This window comes from Electrophorus electricus, chromosome 11 (genome assembly GCF_041902795.1).
Source record: "Electrophorus electricus isolate QZ-2024a chromosome 11, ASM4190279v1, whole genome shotgun sequence".
NCBI lineage: Eukaryota > Metazoa > Chordata > Actinopteri > Gymnotiformes > Gymnotidae > Electrophorus > Electrophorus electricus.
Genome location: NC_137507.1, coordinates 27348539 through 27362500, shown reverse-complemented (window position 1 = coordinate 27362500; position 13962 = coordinate 27348539). Strand labels below are relative to the sequence as shown.

Sequence of the window (13962 nt, the reverse complement as noted above, 5' to 3'; positions counted from 1 at the left end):
AGTTTTCTGGGTTGAAGTTTACAGGTTTATTTAAGATGCTTGTCCAGTGTTGGGCTCAGCTGGTGTGGATAGCGGGAATGGCTGAAGTGGATGAATGGCTGAACTCCAGCCTTTTCTCTTGCGTCCTTCAGGAAGTGGTCAGCCTATCAGAAGGAAGTACCATGGACCTTAGGAAGTCATGGGAGGTAGACAAGCAGTCCATCCTGGACGAGGATGCAGTGGAGCCAGAGGAGTGCCTTCCTGAGCGTGAGAAAACGATGGCGTTCAAATTAACACTGAGGTTCTTGTAGATCAGCCACCCAGGTGAACTGTCCTCCATGTTGTAGCGTTCAGGTCCACCTCAGGTCACTTGATCCATCAATGTCTCTTGCAGACATGGACTTTTTAAAACAGCTGAAGGTAGGGGATTGGTAGCCACTGATTTAAACCATGTTTGGCAAAATTGTCTTAGTTATTATGGCATTAGATAACATGTAATTATGTGGGCACCCAGGCCGGATCTTCCTGAGCTGGTGGTGTTTGTTGTCTTACCCCTCATTTTCAGCCACTGACTCTAGTAATATTGGGTTTTGCACAGTCTGTGTGAGTCACTGTGAGTACTGTGAAGTCTACACCACACGGGGCCTGGGTCTGGCTGGGTGGACACTGAGGAAGACCTGCTACCAGATTGTAGAGCACAGCTGGTTCGAGACCTTCATCATCTTCATGATCCTCCTCAGCAGTGGAGCCCTGGTGGGACCCCACACACACAGTCTCAATGCATGGTTAAATGGCATTGGTGGAACGCCACACACACAGTCTCAACACATGGTTAAATGACATTGGTGGGAGCAACACACACAGTCTCAACGCATGGTTAAATGGCATTGGTGGGACCCCCCACACACAGTCTCGACACATGGTTAAATGGCATTCCCGGGACCCCCCACACACAGTCTCAACGCATGGTTAAATGGCATTGGTGGGAGCAACACACACAGTCTTGACACATGGTTAAATGGCATTGGTGGCAGTGGTAGCTCAGTGGTGCCAAGTTGCCACTGTTGGGCCCCTGAGCAAGGCCCTTAACGCTCAATTGCACAAGTTCTACTCAGTCATAATTGTAAGTCACTTTAAATAAAAGTGTCAGATAAATGTAAATGGGTGGGATGCCACATACACAGTCTCAACATATGCTTAAATAACATTCCAAGCACTGACAATAACAGAGACTTGTGTGAAAATAACAGCAGAATTTATTTTTTTGCTCTGGTCAAAAGTTTCTGCCTTTAAATATTGCATTTTTGTTCCCAGCCATGAGAAGAGTGGAAGGTAGATTTATGCTACATGTTTATGTCTAGCTTTATATTACTCTAGCTACAGGCAGTTTAACCCTCACCGCACTAGTTATATCATTTCCCCTGGTCATGTGGGATGTATGCTAATATTTACAGCATGCATAAATCAATGACATCTGCCAAAAGTTCTTTGAGTAAATAAAATATTGCAGCCTTACAGCTCAGATTTTAATGCGCTTTCATGTCATTTTTGAGATTGGACGGAATATGCCTGTTGTGTTTTCTGATTTAATATATGTTTCTTTATTTGTCCCTTTTTTCGTCAGGCATTTGAGGACATTTATATTGAACAGCGGAAAGTCTTGAAAGCGGTTCTAGAATATGCTGACAAAGTGTTCAGCTACATATTTGTGCTGGAGATGTTTTTGAAGTGGATTGCATATGGCTTTAAGAGGTACTTCACAAACTACTGGTGCTGGCTGGATTTCCTGATTGTGGATGTGAGTACAATGTTCTCTGCCACTTTGAATCAGTCCTTAGTATCACACTGTTGAAATCAGTAGGCTATAAATCAGTGATACATAATCTCTGTTTATGGCACTGATACTGACTTCTCCTATGATGACTAACTCTAGAACTTATTGTTTATTGCACAAATTTTTGTCTGAGATAGAGCTTATGCATTTTGCACTTCTAGGTATCAGAATTGATCAACAATATTCTAGTTCATTGACTCTAACGTACTGTATTGACTAGGGTGTATTCTATGAGGAAATGACAAAGCAATTTTGTAAGTCGCTCTGGATAAGAGCATCTGCTAAATGGCATAAATATAAATGTAAATCTAAATATCATGTTTTGAGATCAGTTGGTAACAATACTTTATTTTACATTGGAACAAAAAGCCTTTGTATTAGGTTGCTTGTCATAATGTGATTAATTAGGTGTTAGTGAAGATAGCACGGTGAGATTTGTAATTGGAGAAAGTCTTGTCACTAAAGTTCTCCCAAGGTAACTTCACTGTGGGAATCAGTTCTGCATTAAGGATGTACTCTTCCCAATAATTTATTTTGATCTGCAATATAAAAACTACAATATTTGATCAGGTTCAGTGAGTTTATTCTATGAAATTAATTTAACACTGGAGACATTTGGTGGATGCTGGGTAAGTGTTAAGTGGTTCAGTTCTAGTGTAGCAATGCTAGTGACAGAACTGGATACAATGGATAATGTGGTTAATATTCAATTAAGTGTAGCGTTTCCACAACCCATAATTTTTACAGACCATAAACAATATTGTGAGGGTAATTGCTGCAGATTTGAAGTGGGGTTGGGTTTAAATTCTCTTTTTCACACACAGACACACACACACACACACACACACACACAAACACAAGCATATGAAGTAATTTGCACTGACTTTGTGGCAAGTGAAAACTATCAGAACCTCTTTTTACGTACATAAACCCTCACTGTGTCTCTCTTGGTCTCATCTTCCCCATATAATAGCATATATAGATCCCCATAGATCTCTACATATACCTTTAACCATAGAGTAAGTTCAAAGGTCAAAGGTTAGAGGTGAGCAAACCCTTAAAATGAGCTGCGACATTTGCATCATGGCAGCTTTTCTGCTGCACTCATTCCACTTTGAGATATAAATTTTATATAAAATGAAAATGCCCCTATCAATGCCAAGGTTAATCGCCACTAGATTTAGATTTGTTTCTTTACTAGCAAGTTTTTTATTTTACTATTACTTGCAACACTTCAGTCTTTAAATTAAATCAATTTAAATACTACATTTCAGCATGTGATGTTTGGGTTGCTAGTCTATGGATGGTCTCATGAAGTTGATCTTAGCTTAGCATGCTCATAAAAAAGCAAAATGCTATCAAATGCATAGAGTAAATGGGCAATTTAGTTTCACAGAGAATAAAGAGTAATCATTAGCTTCTTTAGATGTGTGCTTTATATTACAGTATTATAGTTTCTTTGTTTAATTTGTTCTTATATTTTAGAGCCACACATAGTGACACATTATATTTTTCTTATTAAGATATATAAAAAAATGAATGAAAGTGTTCAAGTTTGGTTTATTTGTCACATACATAGTCATACACAGTATAACTCGCAGTGAAATGCTATGTTCCACATAGCAAAGGTGATTCTCTGGCTATGATTTTTAAAATATTTTTTCCTACTCTAATAGATTAATTGTTGGCTAAAATTTGTGTGCTAGAACATGAAAAAATATCCAGGGAATTCAGTCCTCAGGGGTACCAGGGCTCAAAAGAGCACGCAAACTCTCTCAAGACAAAGTACTGTGACTTCCAAAAAATGTACAGTGAAAATTAGAAGTAACTCATGAAACCTATGAGTAAAAAGTAATCCATTTAAAACTGCTCATTGGAAGTACTCATTTATACATTGTTTTTCATTTATGATTCATTGTATTTATGATATTCTATTTACCATTGAAGTTAGTTGGACTTGGCATCTGTAAAATTTGTACTATTGAGCCTGACTTAATTGAAATTATATCATGGCCTGAATCAAATTTTTATTTGGGGTTGATTTGATTTTCTACATTTAGCTAGTGTTTTTTTTTTTTAATCCAAAGCACTTACAAATAAGACTGAATACAACTTGAGCGTTAAGGGCCTTGTTCAGGGGCCCAACAGTGGCAAGTTGGGGCTTGAATTGGCAACCTTCTGATTACTAGTGAAGTACTTTAACCACTGAGCTACCATGGCTAGGTAGGCTACAAGCAGTTTCCCAGTCTCAAGATATGAAATTAAAAGTATAAAAAGAAATCATTGCTAATAAAAGAAGGGACAAACTAGTACATTTATTATGAAGGAAACAGAGCTCAGGTGAAGTAATATTATTTTACTCAAACATATTAAAAATAATAGTCAATGAACTAATGATGTAGCATAAGTTCAGAAATGGTTCTCAGCATAAGTAAATATTGGATAAACGTAATTACAGCAATAACTACACCAACACCTATTAACTCACTTTTGGCATTAGTTGAAGGTCTTTGTAAATTTTAGCACTGCTTTAATGCCCTGAGAACATTCCAGGGACTACCACAGAACCAGTCTCAGATTAGCATGAAAATTAAACTTCTTCCAAAAGCAATACCAAACAAATGCTTAATGACATGTTCTTTAAGATAAGGACCAGTGAATATATGGATTATTAACCATAATGTCAAATCTTAAACAACTTACCTTAAACAGAGATGCTTCCTTCTCTGTCTTTATTTTGCAGGTATCACTGATTAGCTTGATTGCTAACTCTCTGGGCTACTCAGACTTTGGTGCTATTAAATCTCTGAGAACTCTGAGGGCCCTCAGACCCCTGAGAGCCTTGTCCAGATTTGAAGGAATGCGGGTAAGAATGCTGCTCTATCCTTGCTGTGATTCACTTGACAGAAAAACTGAACAGTCTGCATATGCCACCAAGAAAGCAGCTTTGGTATCCATTGAATTGCTTGATTATTGTGACTAACATTCCATGTGTTTCTCATAGTTATCTTACATTAGAACCAATATAGAACAATAATACAGAAAGGGGGCATAATATGTGTGACAGACGAGGGTTAAGCAGGATGCGGGGACGAGGCACGTCGAACAGAAACATAAGTTTTATTCACACATGAAACATACATGGTTTAACACAGACTACTTAGATCAAACACTGACAACCTTGACGATACGACACGAGACTTATATACACTCATGACGATTACACACAACAAGGATCAGGTGCACAACACAAGAGGGCGTGGCAATACGAACACACACAAACATGCACACAGATTTGAGGGGGGAGGGGCCGTACTGTGACAATATGTATAAAATGTTTATCATGAAATGATGATATTAATTATAAACTTATTTATGGTGAGAGAATATCACCACAAGAAGGGGAAAAATACAGTTTTAGTGAATTATTTTATTGTAACAAAATAATCTATCCCCCTTGTGTCTGATAGAAGGAGACTCAGCATTAATGAGTGTCTTAATCCCCAGTCATTTCAATTGTACAGTTTCCCTTTTTTATGACATCCAACAGCTCACTGTGCACAACAACTTTGGTACACCCTGAGAAAGGTTGAGTTAATTTTATATGCATACCAAATTTGTTCCAGCACTACATTAAATTCTAACATGGTTATCATCATTTGTATCTTCTGTTTGGCATGAAGTACACAACTTTCTGTATGTTCCAATATTGTTGGTTGGTAGTATAGGATAGTATAGCTGGGTGTGGCACCCTAAGGTCTAACATGTTTGTATTGTCTAATATTGCTGGTTTGTAGCACAAAACAGTATATCTTGTTGTTGCACTGTGGGGTCTAACATGGTTGTTATGTTTTATATTGTTGCATTGTAATGTGATTGTGTTGTAATATGGAATATGACTGGGTGTTACACTATAAGGTCTAACATGGTTGTATTATCATATTGTCGGAATGCATTTTGGAAGAGTATAGTTGGTTGTGGCACAGTGGGGTCTAACTTGGTTGTATGCTATTGGTGAGGTGGTGGTGAACGCACTGATCGGAGCCATCCCCTCCATCATGAACGTCCTACTGGTGTGCCTGATCTTCTGGCTCATCTTCAGTATCATGGGTGTCAACCTTTTTGCCGGCAAGTTTGGGAAGTGTGTGAACAGGATGGGATACATCCATAATGCCTCCATCGTGAACAACAAGTCTGACTGCCAGGCCATGAATGACACCCAGTTCTACTGGACCAAGGTGAAGGTCAACTTTGACAACGTGGGCTTAGGCTACCTATCGCTTTTGCAAGTCGTAAGTTCCTGATTTTTTTCTCCATATCCACATTCAGTTTCATTTAGTCTTCACCATTATAAAATTAGAAACTTACAATGTATTTGTTTTACATGAAATCCTCTCATTCAATTGGAGGTTATTTGGTGAGGTAGACAAGCAACCATGCTCCTAGCTCTGCTGAGTCACCTCACCTCCTCCCTGGGCCGAAACCTATCATTTACCTCTGGAAATAGTCTGCTCTCAGTCATTCACAAAAGCATGTAATTGCCTGTTACCAAGGCAATGCCTTTCCATGGCGACCGCATCCTAATGGTATTGTACAAACTCTTGGCTGAGTCTTTGTCTTTAGAAAGGATAAATGTAGGCACGCTATATCTACTTCAGCTCCTGATATGACAAATACATTTTATACCATCGTGATTTCTCAGAAATATATTCCTTTAGAGACATTGTACTCTCAGACTGAAATGCATGACTACTGCCATGCTCTGAAATTAGACTTGTTTAAAATAACCATGTGGCTTTGCTGCAAAGGCAACTTTCAAAGGCTGGATGGAAATCATGTACGCAGCTGTGGATTCCCGTGGGGTGAGCATTATTAATTCCAGGAAAAATCACATACACCATAGGTGAAAAAATCTGTGTTTTCAAGAGAAAATCAAAATCCACCCTTCTGAGTCATGTGTTGCTCTCTGTATTACAGGTAGAAGAGCAGCCCACCAGGGAGATCAACCTCTACATGTATTTGTACTTTGTTATCTTCATCATCTTTGGATCATTCTTCACCCTCAATCTATTTATCGGCGTCATAATCGACAACTTCAATCAGCAGAAGAGAAAGATAGGTGCTGGTGTTTAACTGTTTTGGCAAAAATAGTTCAGCTATTATGTAAATTAATGATTTTTAGTTAAAAAATAATGCTGATGTCTTTTTGCAATTGCAAGGTGGACAGGACATTTTTATGACCGAGGAGCAGAAAAAGTATTATAATGCAATGAAAAAACTGGGGTCGAAGAAGCCTCAAAAACCCATACCAAGGCCAAAGGTAACAAAACTGTTCCCAATGGCATACATCATTGACTAATTATTATCTTAGCTTATTAACCTTTAGCAGCTAACACACTCCTTTCGTGTATCCAGAACACTCTACAAGGTTTTTTTTTCGACTTGGTGTCCAAACAAGTCTTTGACATCTCGATCATGATGATGATCATCTTGAACATGGTCACCATGATGTTGGAGACAGATGAGCAGTCCACTCAAATGGAGCGCATCCTCAACAACATAAACCTGGCCTTTATCGTCATCTTCACCACCGAATGTCTCATCAAGATCTTTGCTCTCCGATACCACTTCTTCACCATCAGTTGGAACATCTTTGACTTTGTGGTGGTCATCCTTTCCATTGGTGGTTGGTACAGGCACCGTTTGAATAAGCTATAACTCTGTTATTACTGTGGGTTTTCCAGACTAGGGTTTACTAGATAGACCAACACAGTTTAATGTTTTCCTCAAGTTGGAGTCTTTGATTCAGATTGGTTTGATTAATAAAACACTAAGCTGTTTAATGCTGCATGCTTCTAGATATAGAGTTTTGCACTAATGGTACAGTTCAAGCTTTTTGTCTGTCTCCTTCATGTGTATTCAAAAACAGGTACAAAACTTAAAAAAATAAATATAATCCCTACTTTTTAAACAATTGCTGAACTTTAGTATCATGAGGTCAATGTTGATATTATTTAAAACTTTATATATTTTAAATGTGATTCTCATGTCTCCTCACAGGAATTGTCCTGGCTGATATTATTGAGAAATATTTTGTGAGCCCGACTTTGTTCCGTGTGATTCGACTGGCCAGAATAGGACGAGTCCTCAGGCTCATACGTGCAGCCAAAGGGATAAGGACGTTACTCTTTGCCTTAATGATGTCACTGCCAGCGCTGTTCAATATTGGTCTCCTGCTGTTCCTTGTCATGTTTATTTATGCCATTTTTGGCATGGCTAACTTCGCCTATGTGAAAAAGCAGGGTGGGATTGATGACATGTTCAACTTTGAAACTTTTGGGAACAGTATGATATGCCTGTTCCAGATCACCACCTCTGCCGGCTGGGACAACCTGCTGGATCCTATCCTGAACAACTCACCAGAGGAATGCAATCCACATGTAATCAACACAGGAACCAACACAAAGGGCAATTGTGGAAACCCCTCAGTAGGCATCACCTTTTTTGTTAGCTATATTATCATTTCATTCCTTATTGTTGTGAACATGTACATCGCTATCATTCTGGAGAATTTCAGTGTGGCTACAGAGGAGAGCAGTGAACCTCTCAGTGAAGATGACTTTGAGATGTTTTATGAGGTGTGGGAGAAGTTTGATGTGGAGGCCACACACTTTATTGAGTTTTCCAAGCTGTCCAGCTTCGCAGATTCGCTATCAGAGCCTTTGCGCATCGCTAAGCCCAACATGATCAAACTGATCTCCATGGATCTGCCGATGGTGAGTGGAGACAAGATCCACTGCCTGGACATTCTGTTTGCCTTCACCAAACGGGTCTTGGGTGAGTCAGGTGAGATGGATGCCCTCAAGCAGCAGATGGAGGAGAAGTTCATGATGGCCAACCCTTCTAAGATCTCTTACGAGCCCATAACCACCACATTGCGGCGCAAGCAAGAGGAGGTGTCAGCCATCGTGATCCAGCGGGCATACAGAAGGTACCTGGTCAGGCGCCGAATGAAACAGGCCTCCATCCTCTACCGAGAAATAAGCCAGGATACAGCTGGGGGTATGGAAAATGCACCAGCAAAAGAAGGGCTCATAGCACGTATGATTAAAGAGCACCATGGCATGTCAGAGGAGGCAGTTGCGGAACCTCTAAAATCATCTCCTCCCCCCTACAAAACCCTCATCATGGCTCCCAGCGACCTGTTCCAAATGCTGGCACCTACCCCCATTGTCAATACGTCCTGCAAGTCTTGCATCTCTGTAGACACTTATGAGGAGACCTTTCTTTAGGAACAACATTTTTATATATATGAAAAAGTGTATTTGAATTTTTTTTGTTTACTGTGTCTAGAAGTGTTAGGAAGGACATTTTCCAATAGGAACACCTTTACTGTTCAAAGCACACAGGAAAGAAGCAATGCCATTTGCTACATTGGGATATGCAAAGGTGCACAGGATGTAACTACTGGACTCTTACATTAGTTTACTTCTATGATGTTACCTTGCAGATTCCATAAGGTATTATTGTAACTACCAGCAGTTTCAGAGTAACAGTGTGGTAGGATGGTCAAAATAACATAAGTGGACAGTTGAGGTTAAAGGTCATGCAAGACCATACAAATTGTAAATTAATTGACTAGTATTTACCTCACAAGATGGCATTTACATCTATATTGACTATATGACAATATTGATGGATTTGTAGTATATCTTTTTCCTCAGAGGATAATTATATACAGTATATTGTCAAAAGTATTTGAACACTTGACCGTCACACCTGTAAGAACTTGTTCAACATCCCATTCCAAAACTACAGACATTAATATGGAGTTACCCCTCACTTTTTAATTGTTATAACAGACTCCATTCGGAAGGCTTTCCACAAGATTTTGGAGTGTCTGTGGGAATTTTTGCCCATTCACTCAAAAGAGTATCTGTAAGATCAGTCACCGATGTTGGATGAGAAGGCCTGGCTTGTGTTCAAATTCAACCCTGAGGTGTTCAGCGGGGTTGAGGTCAGGACTTGGCAGTCCACTAGAGTTCCTCCACACCAAACTTCTCACACCATGATTTATGGACCTCACTTTATTCACAGGGGCATGGTCATGCTAGAACAGGAAAGGGCCTTCCACAAACTGTTGCCACAATGTTGTAAGTGTGTAACTATGTAAAATATATATGCCATAGCATTAGCAATTCTCATCATTGGAACTAAGGAGTCTAGACCAAACTTTGAAAAACTCAACTGTCCTAGACTCAACTGTTCACTCATGGAAACCCATTTCATAAAGCTCCTGACACACAGTTCTTGTGCTGATGTTGCTTCCAGAAGCAATGTGGAACTCTGCGGTGAGTGATTTAACACCCTTCAGCACTCGGCAGCCTTGCTCTGTGGGTTTACATGGTTTGCTGCTTTGTTATTTCTCAATAATAGCACTTACAGTTGACCGGGGCAAACCTAACAAGGCAGAACGGAATTTCCCAAACAGATTTGTGGCAAAGCTGCCATCTTTTGACCCTGTGTAAGTCATGAAGTTCTTAAATACAACCAATTCCAGTACCAATATTTGTCTCTGGAGATTGCATGGCTATGTGCGATATTTTATACATTTTTAGCAATGGGTGTGGTTGAAACACCTGACCTCAGTAATTTGTAGGGATGTCCAGGTACTTTTGGCCATATAGTGTATATTTTGTATTGTCGTATATACATTTATATCCTAAGAAATATATATATATACACACACACACACACACACACACACACACACATATATATATATATATTTCTGCAGTTAGATTTATATATATATATATATATATATATATATATATATATATATATATATATATATATATATATATATATATATATATAGCTGATTCCTATGTAGTCTGTGAGATTAAGAGGAAAATATCATTTGAGAGTGATTGTGAGTTAGAGAGTAAACTGTGCATTTTATATGGACATATATTTAGTAGCTCATTTTAATGAGCACAGCACAACAATGGGGTAAAATCTTCAGTCTCTGAATGGAGGTGTGTATATTTTGTAAGCAATAGGGACTGACCTTATGTTTCAGTGGTGCATAAAACCCACTAATCTTTGCAGTTTTGTTCTCTGGAAACTGTGGGCTGATGTCTGAAGCAGGACTTTTATTGTAAGATCTGCAGTACTTGCCTGTGGATTGATGATAAAAATCATACTCAGTCTGAAGCGGGACTTTTATTTTAAGAAATGCAGTATGTGCCTGTTCCTGGGATTTCGTGGTTCTGAACACCTCTAACAGAGTGGGAGAGCACGAGACGCCGTTGTAAGCAATATTCTAAAACCTGGTTAATATACACTTACATTACTGTTACACACCTGTCATATTTTACCCAACACTCATTGTTTTATTCACTAACAACTTGTACAATATTACTGAGATATACAATATCTAAATATAAAACTGTTTTTACATGTTTTATTTAGTGTTGAGTATATTGTTAAAATTATAATTTAAAAAGTATTAAATGGCATATTCTGCAAACATCTTTGTACAGTAATTTCCCATCAAATTTTCTGCAGTTAGATTTTAAACACAAAAAAAGCCATTTAAGATTCATCATTTGCCCCCTAAACAACTGTTTATGAATGTGAATTAATTTGAATTGTATAAAATGGAACATTGACTCCAATCCTTTCAGTAGTGATTCCAAACTTTTAAATGGTAGTATGTGTCCACATATGAGATGAATGGTCTGAATATTCTGTGGGTCTATAAACTTAAACTTACATTTAATTTCATGTCTTTAGTTGGCCATAACTGCATAGAATTATCATTAAATGAGTTTTGAAAAGTAGACTACAATGTGTAAAAAAAATCAGTTGATTTTGATGGATTTGAGTACATTTTCAAATGTTTTTAAACTCATTTATAAAACATCTGTACAAGAGAAATAAATTAGAATGTAATGAGGTATATCTATTACAATATGTAATATTTTATTCATCTGAAAAATTCTGAAACATTACATAAAGAAACAATAAAAGATCTTTCATGGACACGAACTGTAAATAATGTTTCTGGTATTTCAGAAGCTTTCTCTGGGTAAACTCAGAAGTCTAAATTACTACACAAATAAATTACTGAATTAGCCTTAAAAACTGACAAAGTGACAATCAAGTGACAAAGCACTGGGGGAAAAAAATATTTTGTTTTAATTGCAGATGCAAAAGTACATGTAACTGTTTCTCTCCCGCAGTAGTTTTTTGTCATACATCAGTAAGCAGGAACACTAGGGTTTGGACTACTCCTATCTACTGCAAATAAAATTCCTTTCTTTCTTTTCCAGTTCATATCTTCAGTGCACAAACTCCCTTTTTAAATGTACCACCATCTTGGTGTTTGACACGAGATAATCATCTGACCTTGATTATCTCAGCATCTCACTTCTCTTTAGAGATGAAAACATGCCCCCCCCCCCCCCCTCCCACCTCCAACCTAGCACAGGTCAGGCACCAATACACATAGTTGCTATGCCTTTAATGTCAGCATTAGGATGAAAAATAAACAAACAAATATTAGGAGTGCGCCTTGGTAACTGATATGATGTTTAAGCATTTCAACATGTGGCCTGGACTAAGCTTTACCAGAGGGAGAACAATATTAGCATTATTGATAATTTCATCACTACATAAATGCAGTTGCGGAGTTGCTTATGAACCTAAGCAAGTGGAGCTTAGCTCAGGAGGGAAATCATTGTGTGCTAAAATGGGAAAGAAGTATCAAATTTTGTAACAAAGTAACAAATTTTGCAGAGATATCTGCCAGAATCTGGAAGAATTGTGGATCAAGCCTCAGTAATCTGTGTGTGAGTCCCATGATGTTGGTATGTTGGTCACCTTGACAACACACTGACACTCCGGGTACACCAGGGGAATCACTGATATGTTGCTGTGTTCCCCTTCAAATCCAAAGTAGATATGAGTGCCTTTATTTAGAAAGGTGAAAAAGAAAATAGAAGAAAAACCAGGAAAAGAAAGATGAATCGGAGAAATGGTCAAAAGCCAGAGAAAGCCAGAGTGAGAGTGAGAGTGAGAGTGAGAGTGAGAAATAAACAAGAAAGAGAAAGAAAGGAGATTTGAGAGAGAAGCAGAGGCTGAGACAGAAGGGAGGGAGCAGGAGAGAAGAGGAGAGGTAAGATAGAGAGAGAGGGAGGGAGAGAGAGAACGAGGGAGGGAGGGAGAGAGAGAGGGAGCAGGAGAGGAGAGAAAAGGTAAGGGATAGAGAGAGAGGGAGGGAGAGAGAGAGAGACATGTTCATTTAGGCCCAAGCTGCGACTAGGCTACTGCGAAAGAAAAAAGCCACAGGTTAAGCCCTGGGGTCTCTAAAGCACCATTAGACTCGTTTTAGGAAAAAAGGGCAAGAGAGGGAGAGAGAGAGACAGAGAGAGAGGGAGAGAGGGAGAGAGAGACAGAGAGAGAGGGAGAGAGAGAGACAGAGAGAGAGAGAGAGAGAGAGAGGGAGAGGGAGAGAGAGAGACAGAGAGAGAGAGAGAGAGAGGGAGAGAGAGAGAGAGAGAGAGAGAGAGGGGAGAGAGGGAGAGAGAGAGAGAGAGAGAGAGAGAGGGAGAGAGAGAGAGAGAGACAGAGAGAGAGAGAGAGAGAGAGGGAGAGAGAGAGACAGAGAGAGAGAGAGAGAGGGAGAGAGAGAGAGAGAGAGAGACAGAGAGAGAGAGAGAGAGAGAGGGAGGGAGAGAGAGAGACAGAGAGAGAGAGAGAGAGAGAGGGAGAGGGAGAGAGAGAGACAGAGAGAGAGAGAGAGAGAGAGAGAGAGAGAGAGAGAGAGAGAGAGAGAGGAGAGAGAGAGACAGAGAGAGAGAGAGAGAGAGAGAGGGAGAGAGAGAGAGAGAGAGAGAGAGAGGGAGAGAGGGAGAGAGAGAGAGAGAGAGAGAGAGGGAGAGAGGGAGAGAGAGAGAGGGAGAGAGAAAATAATCACATCATCATCACTCTTACTGGTATGTGGGAGGTTATAACTCACATAATTCCAACCGAAGCCGGCCGGACAGCCACTGCATTACATCCCAGGCTCGCTGACCTTAAGGAGTTTAAAAATTAAACACTAGAAGCTTTAACGTTCAGAGTGTCCATCATTTCCCTTC

The 13962-nt window shown here is 39.3% G+C and overlaps 1 protein-coding gene across 1 annotated transcript in view; it reads left to right on the top strand.

Moving 5' to 3' along the window:
• Positions 1–9429, top strand: part of scn12aa (sodium channel, voltage gated, type XII, alpha a) — a 30488-nt gene extending 21059 nt beyond the window's left edge. Inside the window, exons 17-26 of the mRNA XM_081723922.1 lie at positions 132–246; positions 578–732; positions 1604–1777; positions 4557–4679; positions 5833–6105; positions 6622–6675; positions 6791–6932; positions 7033–7133; positions 7229–7499; positions 7874–9429. Coding sequence (XP_081580048.1) covers positions 132–246; positions 578–732; positions 1604–1777; positions 4557–4679; positions 5833–6105; positions 6622–6675; positions 6791–6932; positions 7033–7133; positions 7229–7499; positions 7874–9105 — 2640 coding nt within the window. The 3' untranslated portion in view covers positions 9106–9429. The remainder of the gene's footprint in view (positions 1–131; positions 247–577; positions 733–1603; positions 1778–4556; positions 4680–5832; positions 6106–6621; positions 6676–6790; positions 6933–7032; positions 7134–7228; positions 7500–7873) is intronic.
• Positions 9430–13962: the final 4533 nt, after the last annotated feature.